General features: G+C 41.2%; 1 protein-coding gene across 3 annotated transcripts in view; it reads left to right on the top strand.

The window, feature by feature from the left end:
- Positions 1–23,417, top strand: part of adcy8 (adenylate cyclase 8 (brain)) — a 77,471-nt gene that overhangs the window by 35,261 nt on the left and 18,793 nt on the right. For 2 of the 3 annotated variants that reach the window (XM_069170211.1, XM_069170213.1), the window contains 7 exons: positions 196–326; positions 709–820; positions 2,402–2,529; positions 6,833–6,991; positions 8,039–8,309; positions 21,229–21,329; positions 22,216–22,417. In XM_069170211.1, coding sequence (XP_069026312.1) covers positions 196–326; positions 709–820; positions 2,402–2,529; positions 6,833–6,991; positions 8,039–8,309; positions 21,229–21,329; positions 22,216–22,417 — 1,104 coding nt within the window. Of the gene's footprint in view, positions 1–195; positions 327–708; positions 821–2,401; positions 2,530–6,832; positions 6,992–8,038; positions 8,310–17,620; positions 17,819–21,228; positions 21,330–22,215; positions 22,418–23,417 lie in introns of all 3 variants that reach the window. The other variant, XM_069170214.1, reaches the window with a different exon arrangement.

The following is a 23,417-nucleotide window of genomic DNA, read 5'->3' as shown; positions in this document are numbered from 1 at the left end:
TTTCAGCCTCGGGTGTATTTCTCGGTTGGGAAGGATTTGACCGTCAAAGCTCTTCCTGTGTCGTCCGTCTGAGTCTTCTTTTGTGATCTCTTCGCGACCTTTCGGAGCCACGACGACATTATTTGTAAGATTAATGTAACTGAAACGAGCCGCCGAGTACTAATTCGATCCATCTTTCTCCCCCCGCCCCTACAGGAGAGACTGGTGTTATCAGTCCTGCCACGTTTTGTAGTTTTGGAAATGATCAACGACATGACAAATGTAGAGGACGAACACCTCCAGCATCAGTTCCACAGAATCTACATCCACCGCTACGAGAATGTCAGGTGAGGTTTGCCGGTTTGGTCGCGATTCAGGCTGAATTCAGTTTTACTTTCAGACCGAAGTTTCCTGTTCGCTTTTCTGCTGTGAATGAACCTCTTTAGTCTTTTTTTTTTAAATTTTCACAAGCAAAAACCATCAACAAATCCTCATCGTGTCTTTTGATTGAACATTTTCCCATTTTAACCTGAATTTAACCAAGAAAATTCACCAGAGGTTTCTTGTTTACTGAAAATCTACTGTCGGACACACTGATACTAACTAATGGAGACATTCATGTAAACATGCAGGTGCTCAAAAATGTAAATATAAAAACGTATTATGAGTACTTTTTTTTTTTTAAGAACTGGCCTGAATATTAAAGTGACATTTCCATATTTTATTCAGCATTCTTTTCGCAGATGTTAAAGGCTTCACAAACCTCTCCACGACGCTGTCGGCGCAGGAGCTGGTGCGAATGTTGAATGAACTCTTTGCACGTTTCGACCGTCTCGCACATGTAAGTGATTTTTAGCTGTTGTCCCCCAGAGGCATGTTTGTGTGCTTAAAGGAATTTCTTTTTTCTTTTTAACCCCTAATGTATATTTTTAATATCAAACACTCATCCATGCTTTGAATGATGATTCCAGTTTGCTGTATTTCCCATTAATATGTCTGTTTTGTCTCTATGGGTCGTGCTAGTTTGTACAGATTTGGGCAAACGAGTCGTTGCACAAAACAGCGTGTATCGGGGCAAAAAACAGATTTATTTATTTATTTATTTTTTACGTAAATCATTTACATTTTTTGTTTTCAGTCTGACTGAACGTAAACACCGAAATTACCCGTCTTGAGCGGCCATTTTGCAAACAGCAAGGGATACTTGCCGGTTAAGCCAATGATAAAGAATAGGCAAAAACAAATAAAGCCCAATTTACTACCTTACCTACCTCGATAAAGAAACCTACCAAATATACGCTGGATTCCTAAATAGCGTGGCAATATTTGCCAGGAAATAACAGGATGTTTTTAGAGGGCTTATAAGGAGGAGCCGTGATTTCGAGTTTACGTATAGTCATTTAAAAAAAAAAAAATCTAAATCGTACACTTAATATGAATGTTTTCTTGTCTTATATTCCTTGTTTATTACCATTTTTTTTGCTCCTAAAATGCTCAAAGCTCAAAGCAAGCCTGCCAGTTTGCAATTTTATAACAAAAAAGGATGCGAGATTAGATGCTACGATACAAAACAGGAAAAACACGCAAAGACGACTGCAGCCGTCAAAAAGTGTGGAATCGCTGGATTATTACAGTGAGCAGGTCGTTCGTGAGGTTTCTGTTGAGGTCTTGATTTTGATGATGTCATTAGAAAACTGCTGCAAATGACATCAATTCAAACTCACCGTCACTTTATGTTCAGTAAACGACAACAAATAAAACTATTTTTTTTTTGGATACTTTTCCATCTTCCGGTCGGTTAAAAAAAAGTAAAAAAAATGGACCCAAAAACTTCTTGCGAGACATTTGCCGTCTTTAAGGATCTCTTAAAAACAACGGGTAAAACAACGTGCTTTATTGGAACCAAATGTTTCATTTCATAGCTGTCTATCAAAAGCTGTATTTTCTGTCCACAAACAGTGATGTTGTATATTTAGACAGATTGAAACACAGTTTGCTTTCTATACTATTGGTTTTTCTTAGATAAACAGTAAACCCAGATGGGACTCTGCTGCTCGGTTAATTGTGTTGTTTTTGGAGCTCAGAGCTCATTTTTTTGTTGTTGTTCTGCGACAGCCTCAAACGCTAAATAAAGCTACTCCAGTCGCTGGATAAATATTTCATTCAAAACAACAAGAGTGAATATCTGGTTTCAACTTTGCCTTATATTCCATTCAGGGCAGAAAGAACCCGATATTTGTTTATTCATTTCAACATTTTCTGCTTACATTTCTCTCTATTTGTTTATTTTTGTAAGTTCAGATGTATTTTATTACACTTTTTTTGGTCCTTTTCTTTATTTTTTCGGGGTTCATTACATGACTTTCCTCTTTCATGTTTTAATCCTGGCTGCAGTAATATAGAGCGTCTCCGTCTGTTGCAGGAGCACCATTGTCTACGAATAAAGATCCTGGGAGACTGTTACTACTGTGTGTCGGGTCTGCCGGAGCCCAGACAGGACCACGCTCACTGCTGCGTGGAGATGGGCCTCAGCATGATCAAAACCATCAGGTACCGCCATCTTTCTATTATTCTATTACACCGCCGCTCCAGTCACTCCCAACTGAAACATATCGACGACTTAGATTTTTTTTTTTTTTTTTTTTCATTTAGCGCTGTGATGTGTGTGTGTCAGCTCGTCTTGTTTTTTTGTTTGTTTTTTGTTTTTTTTTGGCATGGTCACTGTTAGCTAACCATTCAATAGTTATTTTCCAGATGGGTTACTCCAATATTGCCAGTAGTTTGTTGGGGGGGGGGATAGTTCCACGCCCCGGGGGAAGGAGGAGGAGGGAACATTAATGTGGTTCATGGACTCAGACACAACTTCAGTTAATATTATTACTTTTTTTAGGGTGATGGTTTGATTACCGAACGATGTAACCCCCCCCCCCTCCCACCTCCCAATAACACTGAACACGTGAGATAATGAAGTCACTCGATCATAAAACTTATGACTTATGGCTCCCCATTTCTGGGTGTTTTTTTTTTTTTGACACAACATAAGCTGTGCTTTTTTTGTTGTTGTTTTACCTCCCGGAGCTGTGGTGTCACTCTCCAATAAACGGGGCCAAATCAACAGGCCAGATGATAAAAGCTAACTTCCTGTTGTTTGCAGAAGGCCCGGCGCCGCACCTGTTTCATTCATGTCACGCTGTGTCTTTTGCTTCACATCTCTCTCTCTCTCTCCGTGCTTTTCATCTTCGTCCTCACAAACCAACATCTTTGTGTGAACCGGCAGAGGGAGCGTATCGGTGTTGCAGGGATCAATCGCGCTGGTGTAAAAACCCTGAGACCTGAGAACGGTCAAAACAAACAAAACCCCCAAAAACTAGAATATTAACAGATTTTGACGCATCTATTGTTTAATTTTAACGTGAAGTTCCCATCATGCTTTGGGTGATGCAAACACAACCCTTGTTTAAAAAGTGCACTGTGAATTTATTTTTTTATTTCGTTTTTATTTCAGTTTCAGCAATTCATACGATGAAATTGAATTTTTTTGTGTGCTTTTTTTCTATTATTACAGCTGTATATATACATATATATATATATATATATATATGTATATGTATATATTTGTATATACACATATATGCACATATACATATTTCATAGACAATTCAACAAAAAAGAAAATAAAGAAAACAGAAAACAAAATTTATCTCCAATTTAATTATCAGTCAGTACTTGGAATAGAATAAAGGATTACAAACAATAATCCAAATGTCAAACAACAACAACAACAACAACAAAACAAAACAGAAAAACAAAACAAAAAGAGGGAAACTAAGGATGTGTGTATTTTAGGGTCATCACTCACACAGAGAAATATTTAACCGCCGTTCTTTCTTGCAAATACATCAAACGAGAGAAGCAGTTTCACTGCGACTTTAAAGGAATCCTCCTTAAAAATCTCTTTTACCCCTCGAGGTCCTGGACAACCTCGCTGCTATCTGTGAATTTCTTTTTATCTTGTGTCTCGCTGCAGTCGACGCAGCAGGCCTGTGATCTGAAAAAAAAAACCAAAAAAACTCAACTCCCTGCAATATTTGTATTTGCAAGAATTTTGCCTCCAGCTGCGTTCTCCAGCTACAAATAATGCAATTTCAGGTTTGGACCGTATCAGACGTCCACGCGTCACGGCAACGGGGAAAAAAAATAAATATATATATATATATATTTCCACCGATGGTATCAACTTTTTTTTGTAATTACACGACACGGCTTTCTCAGATCTCATAACCTCCGTCTGACTGTGTGACTGTGCAATTATCAGTTCATCAGAAAGGAGGTTTTCAGCAGAAATGAAGTCCCACAGATCAGCCTCTTATCAGCACGGTCGCTTCGTCTTCTTCTTCTTCTTCTAAAAAAAGGCTCAGCGACGTTGGAGGTTGTGCTTTTGAAAGCCTGCGGCTGTTTTCATCATCCGCGATCATGCTTTTGTCGCCGTCGCGTTTTGACCCTCTGCGCCGTCGCTTTCAGCGTGACATTGCTGGGGAGGAGAGCAGGGCCGATGTTTGGAGGAGAGAAAAAAAAAAAGAGGGATTAGCGCTGGATAAGCTGTGAGATTTGTGCTGTATACTATGAAGTCAATATGGCGGGCCGAGTACAGGCTACAAAGCGGTTTGTGATGTCCAAACGAATTCATCTCTACCTGCTTGTGAGGACAAACTAGACAGAAGAAACACAAACAAAAAAAAACAACGCTAACCCAAACCTGCTATTTGAGTGTTTGTATAGATCGTAGGAAACAATTTTAAGTCTCTTTTTCTGATGTATTTTAAACTTGAATAATCTGCACTCATTGTTTCGTCATGAAATGCATTGAAAAGTTTAACGAGGCCGAGTTAAAAGAAGTAAAGTGAAGTTTGTTTTAACGTTATTGTCTTTCTAAAATCTCCTCGTTTTCTTACTGTCCATCAAACATATCAAAATATGTCAAGGTATTTTTCTGCAGAAATAATTTCATTGATGATATGACAAAAATACAGAAAAATGTTTTGTTATTTATTTTTTAAGAACATGCAGGTGCAACAAATACGATAACCTGACTCCACCACAACGGGCCTGTCAATCAAACACACAGCTTTCTAAAGCTTTTTTTTCTAATTAAATGACAAGATTATTTTCAGATGGATGGACAGAAAACTAATAACAAGGAGCGACTTTTGCTAGTAAAACCAAAATAACTCATGGAAAAAAATGTATTGACTTGGAATTTGATGAGAGAAGTTGAATGGGAGTCTATGGAGCCGGAGGCCTTTTGGAGACGACCTCTAGTGGCACTCGGTGGTTTTGCAGCTTCAAGGCGCTTCCGCATCAGAACCGCTACGAACACTTTTATATACAATCTGTGGATGTGACAAACCTTAATTGTTGTAACAGAAATGAAATATGTCAGTTAATGTTTTGCTTCCTGTACAGCAAACAAAAACCTCTGGAATAAGACCTTTAGGTAAAAAGCAGCTTCCTGAAAAAACCCTTTAACAGGTTAAAAAAAAAAAATCCTTCGTAAACGCATGTTCACTTAGGATTCACTGGTGTGTCTGTGACCTCTGACCTCCACGGGGAGGTGAAGAACTCCCCCCCCCCTTCTCCTCCTCCGCAGTATCACATTCATCACCGTCATCACTGTCGCAACCAACCGCAGTTTGTTTGAGTTAATTTTCACACCCCCCCCCCTCCACCCCCCTCCACCCCTCCTTCCCCCGGCGACCAGTTCAGCAGTCGACTGACTTTAAGCACCTGTCACAAACTCCCAGGATGCCTTTCACCTCGCATTCATCGCCGCCGTCATGAAGCATGAAATGAGACCGGGAGGCAAGAACGGGTGTGACAGCTCCGTCTGCTCTCTTCACAGACTTTTTTTTAAATTTTTTTATCAGCTCCCAGTTTTGTCCTGCTTTTATGGTGTTTCAGGGATAATAAAGTATGAAATGAGAAACAAATTTATTAGCAAGTGTGAAAAGTCTGCTGTTTTTTGTTTAGTTTTTTTTTAGCTCTTTTGTCGAAGTGACGCTGATACGCGTGAAATGTATTGTGTTCATTTCTTGGTGGATTTATAAGCAGTGTTTTGCCAGCGAGCGTTATCTGTGTTCTGTTTCACCAAAGGTCAGATTCATGTATATTCATTTGCTCAAATTAATGCACGCAGACACTCTTATTTCACAGTTTGACCCAAACTTACCCCTCCCCCCCAAATAATTTAGACACTTCCAAACATGTACTCCTTCGAGTCAGTTAGATCCATTTTTTTTATACAGCACTGAAAATATGCACGTGTAGGTGAATATTTCACGATTCGCACCATTGTGTTGTTGTGTGTTGCTGCCGCCGAATGTTTTCTGAGTTTGTTTTAAATCAAAGAAATGAACAAATTAAATATTAAACTAGATTTACCTCCTCGCTGTTGCATGGCTCTGCTAACAACTCAAGTTGCAGTTCACGTGCATATCTGTCCGAAGACATATTAAACTCACAGTGAACCTGACCTTTGACCTTTGATTACCAAAATCTATACATGTCATCCTTGCGTCTCTGTGAACGAAGGTCCCTGAGGGCGTTCAGAAGAACGGGAAAGACGTGAGGTCGCAGTGACCTTGAGATTTGACCTTTGACCTCCAAAAAAAAATCTGAACAGTTCATCGCTGATCCAAAGGAAATATTCATGACAAATTAGAAGCAATTTCCTCACGGCATTCAAGACATAGCCGTTTCATTCATGTGGTCAAGTATGTGATGAAAGAGACAATTAAAGCTTTTTTTTTTTTTCTTCTTTTTTCTGTTTGTCGTTCTCCATTTTCTTGTCTTCCAGATACGTGAGATCGCGCACGAAACACGACATCGACATGCGTATCGGGATCCACTCGGGCTCGGTGCTGTGCGGCGTGTTGGGACTCAGGAAGTGGCAGTTCGACGTCTGGTCCTGGGACGTGGACATCGCCAACAAGCTGGAGTCCGGAGGCATCCCGGGGTGAGGAAACCAAACGATTTCTCTGCAGGTGTTTTTTGTTGTTGTTTTTTTTCCTTGGATTTGATCGACTTGCAAGTGGAGGCTGGAGAAAAAAACAAAAAGATGCGCGGCCGAAATTCAGCCGCAGATGTTGTGATTACGGTGACACCAGCGGTCGCCTTTAAGAAGTTTGAGACTGCTGGAAGGAAAATTGGCTTCAGAAATGTGGGAATAAATTTGAGTAATAATGGGATAATTATCATCAATTTAAAGTGTATTTCTGCCTAATTACCTTTGTTGTTTCTCCATCTGTTGCTCCGCTTTGGCTTTGAGAAGCCGGGTGGGATTGCTGGTTTTTAACATCCTGCCGGCCGTCTGTTTCTGAGCCTCACTTTGAACCCCGACTTGGGCTCTTTACCTTTACAGGTATTTCTGATCCACAGCGCTGAAGATCTAAAGATGTGATCTCATCCAACACATCACACACCCTCCAATAAGTGCTAGACTTTTTTTTTTTTTACCTGTCACCGCAGAGGATTTCATTCACACCTGCACATTTTTCCCTGATCGGCCCGATCTTTGAAGGTTGAAGGTGTCCCGGTCACTGAAATCACCAGTTGGAACTCTTAGGTGGAAACTCTGGTACTGACTGTCCGTGACTTTCAGTATATTTGTGAACTGCAGGGACAAATACAGGTGACAAATTAAAAAGCAATTGTAGAAAAATAACAGGGATGTCAGAGGCTTTGACGATTAAACCCCATTGAGATGCCATCAGAATTAAAAGGGAGAGGCGGTGTCTAGTACAGGACTGCCCCTCACTTGGGTCTCGACACTGGTGGTGGTGGTAATGGAATTAATAAAAAAACAAATGTATACAAAATTATGGACGAAAAAAACCCAGCAACAATTCAGCCGTTCTCACGTGAGCAAGCTGGAAGGAACAAAGTCATTTTTCACTGGTAGAAAAACTCCAACAGTAGGAAACTGAATTACTTCTACTATCCACGAGGTAAAAAAACCCAACAATTAGTATGGTTGAAATCTTTATTTTTCTTTCCATTTCAGGAGGATCCACATCTCCAAAGCATCCCTGGACTGTTTGAACGGCGACTACGAGGTGGAGGAAGGCCACGGGAAGGACCGCAACGACTTCCTGCGGCGCCACAACATCGAGACGTACCTGATCAAGCAGCCGGAGGAGAGCCTGCTCACGCTGCCGGAGGACATCATGAAGGAGTCGGCCAGCTCGGCCGACCGGCGGGCCAGCAGCGCCACCTTCAACGAGGCCTCCTGGAGCCCCGAGCTCCCCTTCGACAACATCGTGGGGAAGCAGAACGTAAGTAACCCGCCGCGGCGCTTTCGCCACGCCGAGTCCCGAACGTGCACTTTATCACACTGCGAAAAAAACAACAACAACAACCAAAAAAAAAAAACGTCCATCCCGACGGCGAACTGGTTCTGCGGCCGAGGATTAAACTGTTATTTTTACTCAAATGTGGGGGGGTTAAAAACAAAACAACAACATCATTTTACGAGGACATATCGTGGTGAACGCACTTCTACCAGGATGTGTCGGCTGCCTGTCAAACTGTTGAATCAAACTGAAGAAGAATCATCTTAGCGAGCTTGTTTGTTAAAAATAAGAATTTAAGCCTCACTGCAGGACAAAGTTGTTTCAAGATGGGCGTTGTTTTTTTTGTTGTTTTTTTTGCAGTGCATGGGAGCCCCTCGGTTGTCTCGCCTGTTTGTTGGTCGTTTTTGTCTCTCTTTGTTTTTTCTTGTTTTTTTTCCTAAGGGGACGAGTGGACGGCTTACTGTGGAGAGAATGTGTTACCATGGTAACGCGTCGCTGTGTGTGTGTGTGTGTGTGTGTGTGTGTGTCAGCCTGCCTGTTGATGTGAGGATGACGAGCTTTATGACTGCGTGGCTCATTTTAAATCCAAGTTCTTTTCCATCTTTTTTGGGTTCTCTCTTTGGGTCTCTGGAGGTCGACTGTGTTTCAGATCAGGGCCGATTATCTACTGTCCTCAAGTCAATTTCACATCTGTCTATTGAGAAATAAATGAGTGCACGCTGGTTGCGGGTTGGGTTTCAACCTCCGGAAACAAAGAACACATGGTTTCGTTCATCTGCGCTTGCTGATTTTTACAGATCAGGTCCCTCGAATCGCCTTCGACCGATTTCTTCCTCTTAATGAGGTTTTCCAAACCCGAGCGAATCAATTTAGGATTTTTCACATTCATTATTTTTTCGAACATATGGTGTTTTTGCAGATTCTGTTTTTGGATTTATTTACAGTTGAATAACCCGAACTGAGCGCTGAGCGTACAAGATTGAAGAAAATTATGGAGGACCGTGACCATTCACTTGAAGTGGAGATTCAAACCATTATTAACTTGATTTATTAATTTATTTGCACATGACATGGTTTTGTATTGGAGAGGTTAAAAATTCAGAGTGCGTTTGTGTTGCATTGGGCCGTCAGGGTTGGTAACCCAGAACTGATAAACCAGCTCATAGACGTTTCTCTGTACATGTGGTGTCCCTCAAGGTTCGTTTCTGGGTTCTTGATATTTTTTTTTTTTACTGCTATGCAGATGATGCAAAAACTTTACCGGGGACCACAACTGACAATTATTCTCATTATCGATTAATCTGCCGGGATTTTTCATCCTCGATTATTCGATCACTTGTTTGGTCTTTTAAATGGTCAGTATAAATGAATGAAAATGCCCATCTTACTCTCCCAGGTATCAACATCATTGGGTTTTTTTTCACAAAAAAATCCATTCAGAAGCTGAAGTTTTTAAAACGTCCTTGAAATTTCAACTTTTGTCTGTTTTTCATGACTTCTTGATTATTCTTATTCTTATTTGATGGCAGATTTTTTATTTTTTTACAGTGTTCTTTTGATTATTAATCTCCTCAATAACATAAAGCATTTGACCTATTTCTTTGTTCCATTCAATGAGTTTTGCTCATTTGAGTCCCAGTTAGGCTCCATCATCATCATCATCATCATCATCATCATCATCATCATCATCACCATTTATTTTTATTTGCTAGAAAGTTTCAAGCAGTTTGCTTTTAAACACAGGACCACAGAGATTTGACCTCTGAATTTAAACCTCATCCATAAAGCAGTGAACACACACACACACACACACACACACACACACACACACACACACACCCGTAGCAGTTGACTTGCTCAAGGGCACGTCAGGCATGGATTTTCCTTTTTATTTCCTCTCGATTTCTTTCTGTCACAGGCTGTGAAACGGAGAAATTGAATCCTTTTACTATTCTGTCTTTGATGAGCCACACGATTTAAGCACTTTATCCCCCATTCTGCATTGTTGAACTTTTTCTCTTTTGAAATCGGTGGATTGGATACATATTGAGTCTGTATTTAATATCAGTCTTTGTTCTTTTACTGGTGAAAGACTGTAAAATCGCTTCGTGACATATATCAAAATAATGGGAATAAGAGAGACAATAAAGAGGCAATATACAGGCCGTTATTTTCATATGTCAACACCTCGCTGAGTATTAATGTTGACACAGTTCAGGTTCAGCTTTTTATTTATTCGCTTTTTCCCGGGCTTCGTTCCAGAACCCCCAAAAAATGGTTGGTCCCGAGCCCACACGAGTCATTCACAGACTACACGGAGGTATCTGCTGTCCCTCGCAATCAAATACATGTCGTCATATGTAGTCACTCAGAGGGGAGAGTGTGTGTGGGGAGGGGGATCTGCACATTCAGGACAAAATTTGCATCCGCCAGAATGCTTTGAGGTGTGTGTGTGTGTGGGGGGGGGGGGGGGGGGGGTCTGTTGGCGGACACCCAGCACCTTAAAAAACACGCCGCTCACGGCCGGGACTTTAAAGCATCGTCACGTCTCATCAGGAAAACTGGAGGGAGGGAGATTAATTAGCTTCATGTTTTATGTTTAAAAAAAAAAAGTTGGCAGGCCATTTAAAAAAAGAAAAACCTGGACGAAGCTTTCGGGGGCGGGATGTCAATTTCGATCTTAAAAGTCGGTGGAGACATTCTTACGTGTCGCCTTTAGGGGGCTTTTATAGTTTTGACGGTAATGTCAGAAAACATCCTCCACCTACTAAACTAAGCGAGACACTTCAATTTCACAAAAGTTTAAAACATGTTCCCCTCAAGTCTACGCACAATATAGATGTGAGTGTAAAATCCATCACAAAAGCATTAAGTACAAACGGATATAAAACCTGCAAATTACAGAGTACATTATCTGCTTACTTTATCATAAAAATGGCAAAAGTATTAAACAATAATATTATTCTTGTAAAAAAAAAAAAAAACAAGAGCAACCCTTATTTATTTAATAGTTTTATAATAATTGGAAGTGGAGCAAAAAGTTAGAATTTGCTACCAGTGAATGTTTTCTACTTTTTAGTAGAGAAATAAATTCAATATAATTGTTTTCACAATAAATTAAAAAAAAGTCCTTTTTGCACCGGTGACAATACGAACGTATCTTCGTATTAATACAATAATGTTCCTGCAGCCACGAGCTAGCGGTGACCTCTGCGTTACCTCTCGTGTATGTATGTATATATACAAATCTATATATATTTATATTTATCTATATACGAAGATGTGCGCTGCGGCGGTCCTGTCAGCAGCTTATAAGCATTTGATGTTAACGCCGCGTTTGGATTCGGGGGAATGTTATTTCTGAAAAGTGCCACTTCTTTTGTCTCCAACACAATGAAAGCCTGTCAGGACAGTCATTTCAAAAGTGGCTCTTTGCATATCAAAGGCTCCTCGGAGGAGTTTTGAAACGTCTTTTATGTCATCGCTTTGGCTCCGCCGTTCTCCCTCTCCGGTGGGTTTCTGTCCTCCGGGTCCCCGTCCTCCCTTCCTCGTCGGTCTGATTCTGTTTTCAGCATCGCTGGATTTTGAGGACAAAGTACAATATAACGGTGCGCGTCAGTCAGACACAGCGTATTTTAATTTTTCTTCGGTTCAGCGGGAGCGAATGAGAACTTTTCCAGTTTGTTTTAACTGCAGCAGAATCCCAGAAGTACCGCGGGATCTAAAAGTTGCGGTAATAAATGGAGGTCGGCAGACGAATCAATTCGCTTCAGCGTCGCAATAAAAAAATTTTTTATGGACACCTTGATTCCTGTCTCTAATTTATTATCTTATATTATCTAGTGTAATTACAGCTAACAATTTGTATGGTGATGCTAGCTCGTTAGCATGTCAGCATCGGCGCGTGAGCAAAGTGAACCGGAGAGCTGGTTCTTTATTAAAAAAGGGCAGTTTCCCGCTCACAGTAAATAAAATCCTCGCGTTTAGCGGCACATGCCGAAACACGGTAAACAATACAAGACCGAGAATCTAAGAGGAAACGTGTTGAGCTCCTGCATGCATGCGCGTTTATGTTAAATGAGCAGTTCAACATTTTAAGAAATAAGCTTATATCCCGAGTTGGATGATTTAATATCTGCAGCAGAATATATTTAACTGGCTCTGTTCAAACGCAAAACGGTTTTAGGTGATTTATTTCTCGAAGAGAAAAAAAAAAGTTATCTAACATCTAAAGCTAAACTGAAGCTGCAAAAATCTGCAAAAACACCCCAAAAAATAATCAACTTTAATGACTATAGTCACGTTAAAGTTGACGTCGCTGACTTCGCTCATCGGTACTTAACCTGACTTTGAATCTTTTTGTTCAGTGGCTGCGCGGCAGATTTAATTCAAGACGTGTTAACGCAGTCTACATACTGACGTGGGCACTCGAAGCTTCTGTTGTGCATAAACAGCTGGTTGAAGACATCCCATAAACAATAATAACCGGAGATTCGTCTCAACACACAGGCAACAGGTCTGTACGGACAACTGCCATAAAAAAAATAAAAAAATAAAAAACCCTGTATTTCGTTCCTGTGCCCGAGGCATGATTTCCAAAATCTTTCTGTTGTTGTTTTTACAGTGCAGTACGCTGATCAGCGCAGAATAAAGGACATTACGATTACGGGACCCGTCGTCCACGTCGAAGCGAAACCCAGAAGGTTCACCCACAGAGAAGGACTTTGTTTAGTCCCGCGTGACGAGTCCTGAACTCTGTACTGCTCTCCCTCTCCGGGCCGGTCTGCGCCGGCGGGACGGCTCTGTCTTTACCTCTTTCATGCTTCGCTGTGTACCTGCTGGCTCCCATGATGCACAGCACTGTCACAGCGCTTTCACCTCGAAGGAGGTCGAGCGCTTTTTTTTTTTTATTTGTTTCTTTTTTCTTTTTTCCTCCTCAGAAGACCCACTTACTCTTGAATCTCTAAAACTGTGGGAATCCAGGCCGAGAAATGTTTTTTTCACATTTCGTTTTCGGCTCCGACGCTTTAACTTTTAACGTTTTGGAAATGAAAGGTTCGGCGCGGCTCCATCTCACCTCCTCAAGCTCCGCCCTTCGACCCCATTCACTCAACCTCGTTTTGTACGTTCGCTTCTCGCCCGTGGTCCCCAAACACTTTACGATTTACAAACGAACGCGCAAACAAAGCGAATGAAATAATAAACAGCCACATTAAAATATCAGAGTCAGTTGTAGCAATCTTGGCTGAAAGCTGCATAACTGAGGCCGGAGGACGCGCCGGCTGCCGCCGCTTCACCTGTTGCTGCGTGGCGCGTTGCCATTTCCCCGTCTACGCATGACTCGCTCTGATTGAGGGAGCGGGGGTGGGTGGGTGGGTGGGTGGGGGGGGGGGGTGTTTGATTCTCCAACCTCAGGATCAAGTGGCTCAACCCCACTCCACCTCCTGAGCCACGCGGCCGTCCTCACGTACCACGTTTTCACGGCAATCTGTCCAAATAGCCATCGGAGATCTTTCACTCGCCGCCGCAGCGTCGGTCCAGATCTTTTCCCCCCTTTTTTTTTTTTTTTTTTTTCTTTTTGCCCCGAAGCGAGTTTGTTGCTTTACGTAACCGTCTGCCTTGCAATCCTTCGAAGAGCACCGGCTCCCAAAACGAGAGACAGTGTTGTTGCGGTGAATTCTGCTTTTCTGCCGTTTAATCTGTCACACTACCAGACAAGTGAGATATCAAGCACATGACAACAACAACAACAACAACAACAACAAATCCTCTCGACATTACTGTGTTCATGATGTCAGATTTGACCAATCTTACCCCCCCCCCCCCCCCCCCCCCTCCACCCGCACCACTGCCTTTCTGGCCCCTTTTTTTTTTTCCCCGGCATCATATGTTGACATTCCCAACAGGCCAATGTGGTCTGTTGTTAGTATGTATACATACGTGTAACCTACCCCCCCCCCCCCCCCATACCGCCCGCCTCCATACGGCCATGCCACCGTTCGGGGAAACATCGCACTAGCTCGTATGAAGAAGGGGAAAATGCCAGAGATGGGAAGCATGTGCCCTTTAGGGCAGCACGCTTCTGTAGGGACAACGCGCACGCCAAAAACGATCACGGCAATGCGGCTCATGGCGCTACCCCCCACCCCCGCCCCGGCGTCCGCGCATCATGAGTCGGAGGGGCCGAGGCCTTATTGAGGTTACGAAGCAGGTCTGTGAAGCTTTAGATCCACCTTTCTGATCCGGAGCCGTGTCTCTGATCCCTGCTGTTTCCAGAAGAGGGCAAAAAAAAGCTTTTATTTTGAGATAAAGTTGGAGAGGCCCAGATTTTTGTTCTCAGATAACCGATGTGTCGGGGTTTGAATCCTTTTTGCTCGATGAAAGATTCATGCATCTTAATCGAAACTCTGGAAAAAGAAAACCTCGCAAGGAAATCCCTTTCATGTTTGAATCCTTCTCTGAAAAGTGAGGAGAAACTTTAAAAAAATTAAACATAAATCCAGCTTCAGATACTGATGATGAATTATCAATCAGAGATGTTCAAAGAATTTCCGCGCTTATTCTTTTATTCTGTTTCAAGGGGCTGATTTTCTACCTACTTTTCCCTAAAATGGCTTTGACATCACGGGGGGGAGGGAGGGGGAGCTTCCTCTCCATGTTGCTTAGAGGAAGATCGAGAGTAAAAACGGCATTAGTGATCGTGAAGCACGGGGTTTTTCAAAATAAAGCACTTTGTTGTTTCAGAAGCGCTGCTTCTCTGTTCAGTTTCTCGCTGCAAGCTTTTTGGGGTTTTGGACAATTTTGCCCAGCTCTTATAAAACCATAACTTGATGTTTGTACACGTTTTTTTTTTGTACGACTCAAACACAGACGATATTACAACTCAAATATCTATTTGCAGATCTCTAATTAGCCTCACGAAGGGTGTCGCATCCACTCATAATTCTATTGTGGCCTCCGCGGACACGAGCTGAGATTATTCCGCGGTAAGCCGATAATAAGGTCAACACGTCGTCACCCGAGCCCGACCCCGGGGACACGTTTTGTTTTTGAAGCGGCAGCGCGCTCATCTGATTGCACGAAATTGCCGTCCGATTGTCTTCATTCTAATGAAGCTCGCGTGTTTTTTTTTTCTTCCTGTGGCTACACCACATATGTTAATCATTCGACGGGGAGGCCACACGTTTCAATTCATATGCAAGAGGGGATTTGGTTGAGTTCAACTTCAGTTCAGCTCCCTCTCCCTTATCGTCACTGTGTGCTCAGAGGAAGAAAAAATAAATAAAACAGCTGCATTCATATTCAGCTTGTTCTCTGTTTCGGTAAATATTTATTGGGCAAAGAGGATTTTTTGTTTTTTTCCTGATTCAATCTTGTATGTAATTTACATCCCATTTCTTTTCATCTGCTAGTTTTTGAGTGCATCATCCTGGTACTTGTAGCGCACCGCAATGTTTCTGTACTTGATAGTGTGAACGCACCGGTGCCCTCAAAATAGCGTGTTAGTACACGAGTACGCCATCGGGGGAGCACAAGCTCCGCCGACGTTGATGAATGCTGCATTTTCTTGTGAATTGCGAGACGCTGAACTATAAACCTCTTAAGTTGCTGTCATTAATAATGTCCAAGGCAGCTGTGATTGGACTGACATTTGCGTGTAATGATGACATGGACAGTCTGAATGGAGATGACAGGTAACAAAGAAAGAAAACAACCAAAAAAAGAATCCCGTAACCATTTGTTTGAGAACATCAATTCGTTTAGAGCCTGAAGATGAATTTTTAATGATCTATCTGAGCGTGATGGATTTCACCCATTAAGGCGTTAAATAAAGCGAGGTGAGGCGAGAAGCTCGGAGATATATCGAATTTGCAGACATCTCCATCATCACGCATTTCTCTAATAATCGCTTTAATGGCTGCCGTTTCTTAAGGTCTGAACGCTCTTTAAAGAGGGGTAATTTGTCTGAAGTTGCCGTGTGGCTACTTTTGACTCACCGGTAATAGCGGAGCGATAATGTCAACGGCTCTGAGAAAATCGACTTTTATCCTCGCGTACAACCTTTTATCACTTTTAGCTCAAGGGCCTCTCTGCAGTGAATGGGATTAACGGGGAGCTCATCTCGACTTCAGAGTGCAGCCCACCAACGGACATTACACGATGAAAAGGAACTCATGGAGGAGAGGCCGGTCATCGGAAAAAATAAATAAAGCAAACTTAAACCGATCTATTTAGGGTGTTTTTGTTCATGAAAATATTGGCTTTAGGAATGCATGCTTAATGTAACAAAAGTGTAATTTAACAGTTAAGTGAAAAATAAATGTGGACTTGACCTATTTCTAAGGTCTTGGCTTTGGCTGTTGTCTGTAGTTCAAGTAATTCAAGTGTCTTTCAGCTAAATTTTCATGTTCATTATTTCGAATAAATGCCTTCGTTTAAATAGCCATGAGTCACTTCAGTACCCTCTACGTGGTGGTGTAGTTGAGGAAAACGCACCATTGTAATCCTACAAAAACAAAGTTAAAGAAAAGTCTATGACCTTCGATGTGTATTTCCTTCAGTGATTGAAGGAAGGTCGAGGGAGACCAGAAGCAATGAAGCGTAAGTGAATTAAAGCCTCTCGAGACCCTGTTTAAGAAAAAAAACAAACCAACTTTGTGTCATTTAATTACCCCTTCTTTTTTTACAACGGTACACATTAATGTCTCGAGAGGTCGGCTGGGTTGTGGGTTGTAAAGTATTTTAAGTTTGTTTCAGGGAAACATCTCGAAGGTTATCGCGAATAAGCGGTTCATTTAATTCTGTACATTTTGGCCTCGGACATTTTTGGGGGCCTAAACTTTTTATTTTTCCTCAGCTGCGTTTCATGTCCTCCATTTCATGCTTCACATTTTCTAATCTCCATCTGTGTGTGTTGTCGTCTCCTTGTCCCCCCCCCCCCTTTCCGATCACAGTCATGCACATAAATTACAGCGTTGTCATAATGTGTGCATAATTACGAGCTTTGTCACCACTAACGTCGGTGCGACGCGAACGTGCTTGCGAGAGTGAATGGGGGGAAATGCATGACTCGCTCTGAGCTGTCTGTCTGATGGCGAATGTTTGCATTTTGATCTTCCCTTTTTGTCTTGTTTTTCTTCGTTTTTGTTTTTTTTCTTTTGTGGATGTAATGAACGTAACCGTGTGTCTGTTCTTTCTTTTTGCATTTGTAATTTGAATGAAACAACAACAACAACAAAAAGGGGGCGGGGGGACAAGCAGGTTTATTCTATGTGCATGTGCTTTCCCTCTAGACTCTGGCTGCCCTAACGAGAAATTCGATAAATCTGCTTCCAAACCATCTCGCACAAGCTTTGCATGTCCACTCTGGTCCTGAGGAAATTAACAAGCGAATAGAGAGCGCCATCGACTTACGGAGTGGCGATAAGTTGAGAAGAGAGCATATCAAGCCTTTCTCACTGATGTTTAAAGACTCCAGCCTGGAAGAGAAGGTAGCTGGGGGTTTTAGAGAGATAACTGTTTTGTTATTTTGGGTTTTTTTTTCTTTCTTTCTCTCTCCCTCCTCATTCTTATCTATTCTTAGATGAAGATTTTTCAGGAGCAAAAACAATTACCAATATATATATATATATATATATATATTTTTTTTTTTTTTTTTATCCTATCATGAGTAAACTAAAGGCACTTTCAAGATTATATTTTGGTATAATAGCCCCCTCGTCCCCCACCCCCACCAAAAAAAACAAAAAACAATTAAGTGTTTTCAATTATTTTACATGAGTCACTTTAACATTACACACATTTTAATGATGTAACTGTATGAGGTTGTGAAAATTTATGGGAAACAATACAATGCAGATGCATGTACTGGTCAAGCAGTTTTCTTTTTCGCTCAGTACTTTCCTCTATTTGGTCTTCCAGTGTACGGAGTCTGAAATGTGCCACCGTGATGACTCTGGACTCACATTTAAAAAATTCTATATATGTAATAATAAAATAAAGTTGTACTTTTGTTTTTCTTTTTACATTAAAGGCTTTAACATTTTGTTATTCCAGAGTAGAAATTCAGTTCAATTTTGTGACACCGCATTAAAATTTTCAATTAAAGACACAATTAAATCCTTAATTAGCAATTATCATAGAATTTAAGTAATTCATACAGCCATCAAACATACATAATTATAATCAAGTTCTATGAGTTTTAGAAAGTAATCTGTATCCTGAGGAAGACCGTGAGATGGAGCTGAAATCTTTGGGCTTTAAGTCAAACTGTTCTTCTCCAAATCAGGAATCGGGAGTTCATTAACAACATTTCAAAAGCTATTAATGTGTGAATTAGATTGAATGGAAATATTAACTCTCTAATTATGACGGTGGCACACTTTGGACTCCGTACAAACGTGCACGAATCAACAGATTGTAGCTGTGTCTCTGAATGACATTAACATCTTCACTGAGGTACTGCGAATAAGGTGCTCTGATATCGAAAAACTTTTGAACTATGACTCATGTTTGATTCTGTTCGCTTTTGCTTTGATGAGCACAGACCACTCAGACAACACTGATGTTTTGCAGAAGCCCCTCCCCCAATCAGCCCCTTTAGTTTACTCATGACCGCTCGTCCATGCCATGGACCTTTTACAGTTTTGTGGAAGAAGTTGACATGTTCAACTTTTTTTTCTTCTTCTTCTTCTTTTCCTTTTTATGGGAGCACACTGCATTCACTTCTGATATGTTTTCTCAAAATTATGACTTCAATATCCCAAAAATTACAACTTAGCATCTCTTTTTTTTTTTCTCTAAAGTGCGACAAGATACGAATCTATGATTTTTAAGTAAAGTACTACATTATGAAAAACTGGATCACGCTATTGATGGATTGTGCTGCTGCAGAGTCGAAAGCTTCACCACAAATCAGTCGAAACTATTCTGTATTGTAAATATATATTGATTAGGCAGGACTGTGATAACATCCACCTGAATTTTTTTCCACTAACAATCGGCTGTTGGTGATTTTTATCGATCTCAAAGGTACCCGAGGGAAAACAAATTAGCTTAATTTCCTCTTTTTATTCGTGGCTTTGGTAGGCGCAGGTGTAATAACATAAAGGAGTTTATTTACAGCTGCAATTTTTAGCCGTCAACAGCCGACTCCACCAAGTGCATGTGGGCAAGTTGTTTCTATAGCAACCAATTGCCACAAACTAGCCTAAAGTAGCAATTTTGACTGATAACTCAGAGTTGGTAATCAGCGGGTAATTATCCTATAATTATGAGGTGTTAAGTCATAATCATGAGATATCGAGGTCGTAATTACAAGAAAGTGTCTTTCTTCGGTGAGTGCAGTGCGCTTCTGTAGCTTTTAGTCCTTTTTAACCCCGTTTTTTTGGGGGGGTTTTTTTTGTTCCAAGCTCACCTTTGACCTTTGAGTTGATCTACATATTGGCCCTCCCCCTCCACCCCACCTCCACATTTGTGTTTCCCCCTTGAATCCTACCGCCATCCTCAAAACCTTTTTTTTTTTTTTTGGGTTGCCCTCTTTAACTTTTCTTCAGTAAGTGTGCAGTGATTTGCTGTTGGCCTCCCTCATCTTTTTTTTTAATTTTTTTTTTTTTTTTTCCAAAGTTGTGACGAAACGTGAAGAATCCTCTTGCTAATTTCCCAGCACCCTTTGAGAAAGAGACAGAGCGAGGACCGGGGGGCAGCGGGGGTCACGGGGTTGGAAAGTTGAATTTGAAATTAGTTTTTTCGTCAATGACAGCTTTCTTATGGAAATGACAACGCTAAAGTTGTCAAACACCAGACAGTTCTCTCCTTGGATATCAACAATCACCCCCGAGACCACGAAAAATAACTTTGGTTGGCTCAACAAACCTCACATGGATAAGGAAATATTCGGTTAAAGTGCATAAAGATTTCTTCACACGTGCATTATTAACTCAAATTTCAGTAAAAAATTGGCAATACTCCTTTAAAGTGCATTTTACAGTAATAATCCAACATTTTGGAAAATAACTTCTGAGTTCAGTGAGAAATTTAAATCGACACTTATGATTGTGTTTAATAGAAACCCGCAGCTGGAAGACAATTAGCATAGCTCAAAGACCGGAAGCAGGAGGAAGCACCTAGCTTAGAGCTCTACAAAAGTACACAAATATACTTTTGTAAGTTTTGTTATTATAGTTCATAAAATGGAAAAGTGTTAATTTGATTTATATTTCTCTTTGCGCATTGGCTTAACAAATGTGTTTTGGCGTTGTTCGTAGGTGTGTTTTGAACGCTCGATTGCGCCAGCCGTTTCCGCCTGCTTTCTGTTCGCTCACTTTAACCAAGACACGACACAGATATCGAAACTTCTCATTTAAACTCCGGGAAAAGAAAGTTAATCAGCGCTTTAACCAAAGTGTTACCCTCTCTTTGCTTAACTTAATTCTCGCTGCTGTTTTGTTTTTTTTTGTGGACGTTTTGCTGCCATTAGCGTTGATACCGAGAGGCCGATAAAACAAAACAACAACAACAAAAAAAAGCATAGAATATTTCCCTAATCTAAATTGTAGTCAGCCGTCTCCCGCCTGAGTTTAGCTTCGCAGTTGGCTCATTTTTGACGCTCTCCGTTTGTGTCTCTGACTCAGCTAACTAGCTTAGCATTGTGCTTGCCAGCTTTGCACCTTCCCCGGGACCCCCCACGGCTAACCCACCAGCTCCTGTCTCTCTCTGACGCTTGTGGTTGAACCGTCGTCGCATGCATCTGTGGCAGTGCTTTGGTGTGTTTGAGGTGCATTTTTTTTTTTTTTTTCTACGTGTTCAGTCTTCTCCGTTTGTCTGAAAACGTGTTTCTCCGTCTTCCCCCCTCGCCACCTCTTCCTCCGTCTTTCTGCTTCTTCTTCCTTTCACGGTGCAGTACTCCCAGATGAGGGACGAGGTTTTCAAGTCCAACCTGGTGTGCGCCTTCATCGTGCTCATCTTCATCACAACCATCCAAAGCCTGCTTCCCTCTGCCAGGTAAGAGAGACCCGTCAACAAAGCGGACGTTAACCGAGAGCTATTTTAACTTTTAACGAAGTATTTTCATTCAAATTTGAAGATGTAAAATTAGAATTTATCGATATTCAAAGATAAATGTGTATTTACCATTGTACTGGATAAAAACAAAGAACTGCTTTGTTGTTGTTGTTTTTTTACCCCGTCAGTGGCGGTTTGTTCCTTCGGTTGGTCGGCCAATACGCCACCAAACAATGGGGCAAGGGAGGGAATTTTCTTCCACGTTCTACTACAGTAATAATTAAATCAGCTGTGACTGTCCCGCCTCTGAATATCCTCATCCAATCAGCATTGAGTTGTGTTACGTGGAGTACCGCCCCCCCCCCCCTTTCCCACCGCCTTCTTTGTTTTTTAACCATTTTAAGATTTGCTTTGGTTTCAGTTGACCTAATGACTCATTGCAGACATTGTTGAATGCTAACGTAACAGTCATTTTATTCTCACGGTGAAACGTGACTGAAGTGGACAGACATTTAGTGGAAACGTGTTTCCAATCTTTCGGAAAGACACATGAAAGGATATTTGTTTTAGAAAATTCAGTTTGATTGATCAAAATTTCTTATAATGTTGGCAATCGTAGTCTCAAGATTGATATTTCACAATAGATATAAAGGTCACAAGTCCCAATCATGAGGTAATGTCTCCATTATTTTCTTTCTTCAGTCATTTCAAGGTTTTCTGTAAAATCCTGCATGTTCAAAGCATCTCGATGCTCGACATGAAGGAAAATGTAGGCGTACAAAATACAAAAATACAGTTTTTAAGTTGAAATAGCTGTTCAAGGAAATCGTTGTTCGAGGAAAATGATCAAAACTTTAAATTTACGATTGTTTGTTTTTTTTCCCAGAATGTTAACCATGGTGATCCAGTTCTCGATCCTCATCGTCCTCCACTCCTGCCTGGTCCTGGTTACGACGGCGGAGGACTACAAGTGTCTGCCTCTGGTCCTGCGAAAAGCCTGCTGTTGGATCAACGAGACCTACACGGCACGAAACGTCATCATCTTCATCTCCATCCTCATCAACTTCCTGGCGGCCATGATCAATATAGTGAGTCAAATTTCCATTTTCTATTGCAGTTTTTTATCAGGCCTTGAATACACACGTTTATACTTGTTCGTAGGACACATTCATTGATTTTGGTCTTTTCATGGGATTTGATGGCAACGGGGGGGGGGGGAAAGAGAGTGTCACTTTAAAATATCGGTTCCACTGCAAAACATTCAAATGTATTCCTTTTATTTTGACACCCTTGTAATAGTTTGGAAGTTTAATGACATCAAGAACCAAATTAAAACCACAACCCACTACACAGAGGGCTCAAGTTACACCGAACCAGACCCTAAAAAGCGAACTGAAAAGTAAATTGTTTGATGTGAAGTAGAAGTTGTAAGCATTTTGTGTTGCGACGGGTGAAAAAAAAACAAAAAACGACTGTTCCTCTCATAACTTTGAGATTAATTCAAAAGCCGTTTGTTTTTTGAAGTCTGAAAGCATGACCTCATCGACCCCAATTTACCTGATACGGCGGCTCTGTTCATCAGCGGGGGGCCGCCTGAAAGACACAAAAGATTGCTTAACTAAAGCGCATAAAACATGCTGCTAATTAAATTTTGGTGTTGCGAGGGCTCTGATTGCATCTCGCCGAGCACATTATACGACCCGGAGGCCTCGGTTCGCCGAGAAAAAAAAGGTGAGCTAATCAAAGAAAAACAAGGTGTAATCTCAGAGAGAGAAACCTTCGCACTGATGTGGAAAGCCTGGTGCAAATTAATGCAAATTTGAGACCAAACTGCAAACTACAAGAGTCACCGAAGACCAAAGTTCACGCAGGTGGGCTTTTTCAACGTGTAACCAAGACAACCGACTTTGCCCGCAGTGTAGTATCTTAAAAAGAAAAACATTAAAAAGTGTTAATGCTCTGATTATTACAAGTAGATTTTGTAGCGCAAAACTAAACGCTGTATTTCAGCCGAAGTTTCATACGATGTGCGGTCAAGAAGTTTAGCGACTCCACCGACAGCAACCCGAAACTGTTCTTGATTTAAAT

Source organism: Embiotoca jacksoni, unplaced genomic scaffold (genome assembly GCF_022577435.1).
Source record: "Embiotoca jacksoni isolate LCO1_2020_lvr unplaced genomic scaffold, fEmbJac1.0.p SCAF_48, whole genome shotgun sequence".
NCBI classification, from domain to species: Eukaryota; Metazoa; Chordata; class Actinopteri; family Embiotocidae; genus Embiotoca; species Embiotoca jacksoni.
Note: the sequence above shows the minus strand (reverse complement) of the source record. Positions and strands in the feature narration are given on the sequence as shown.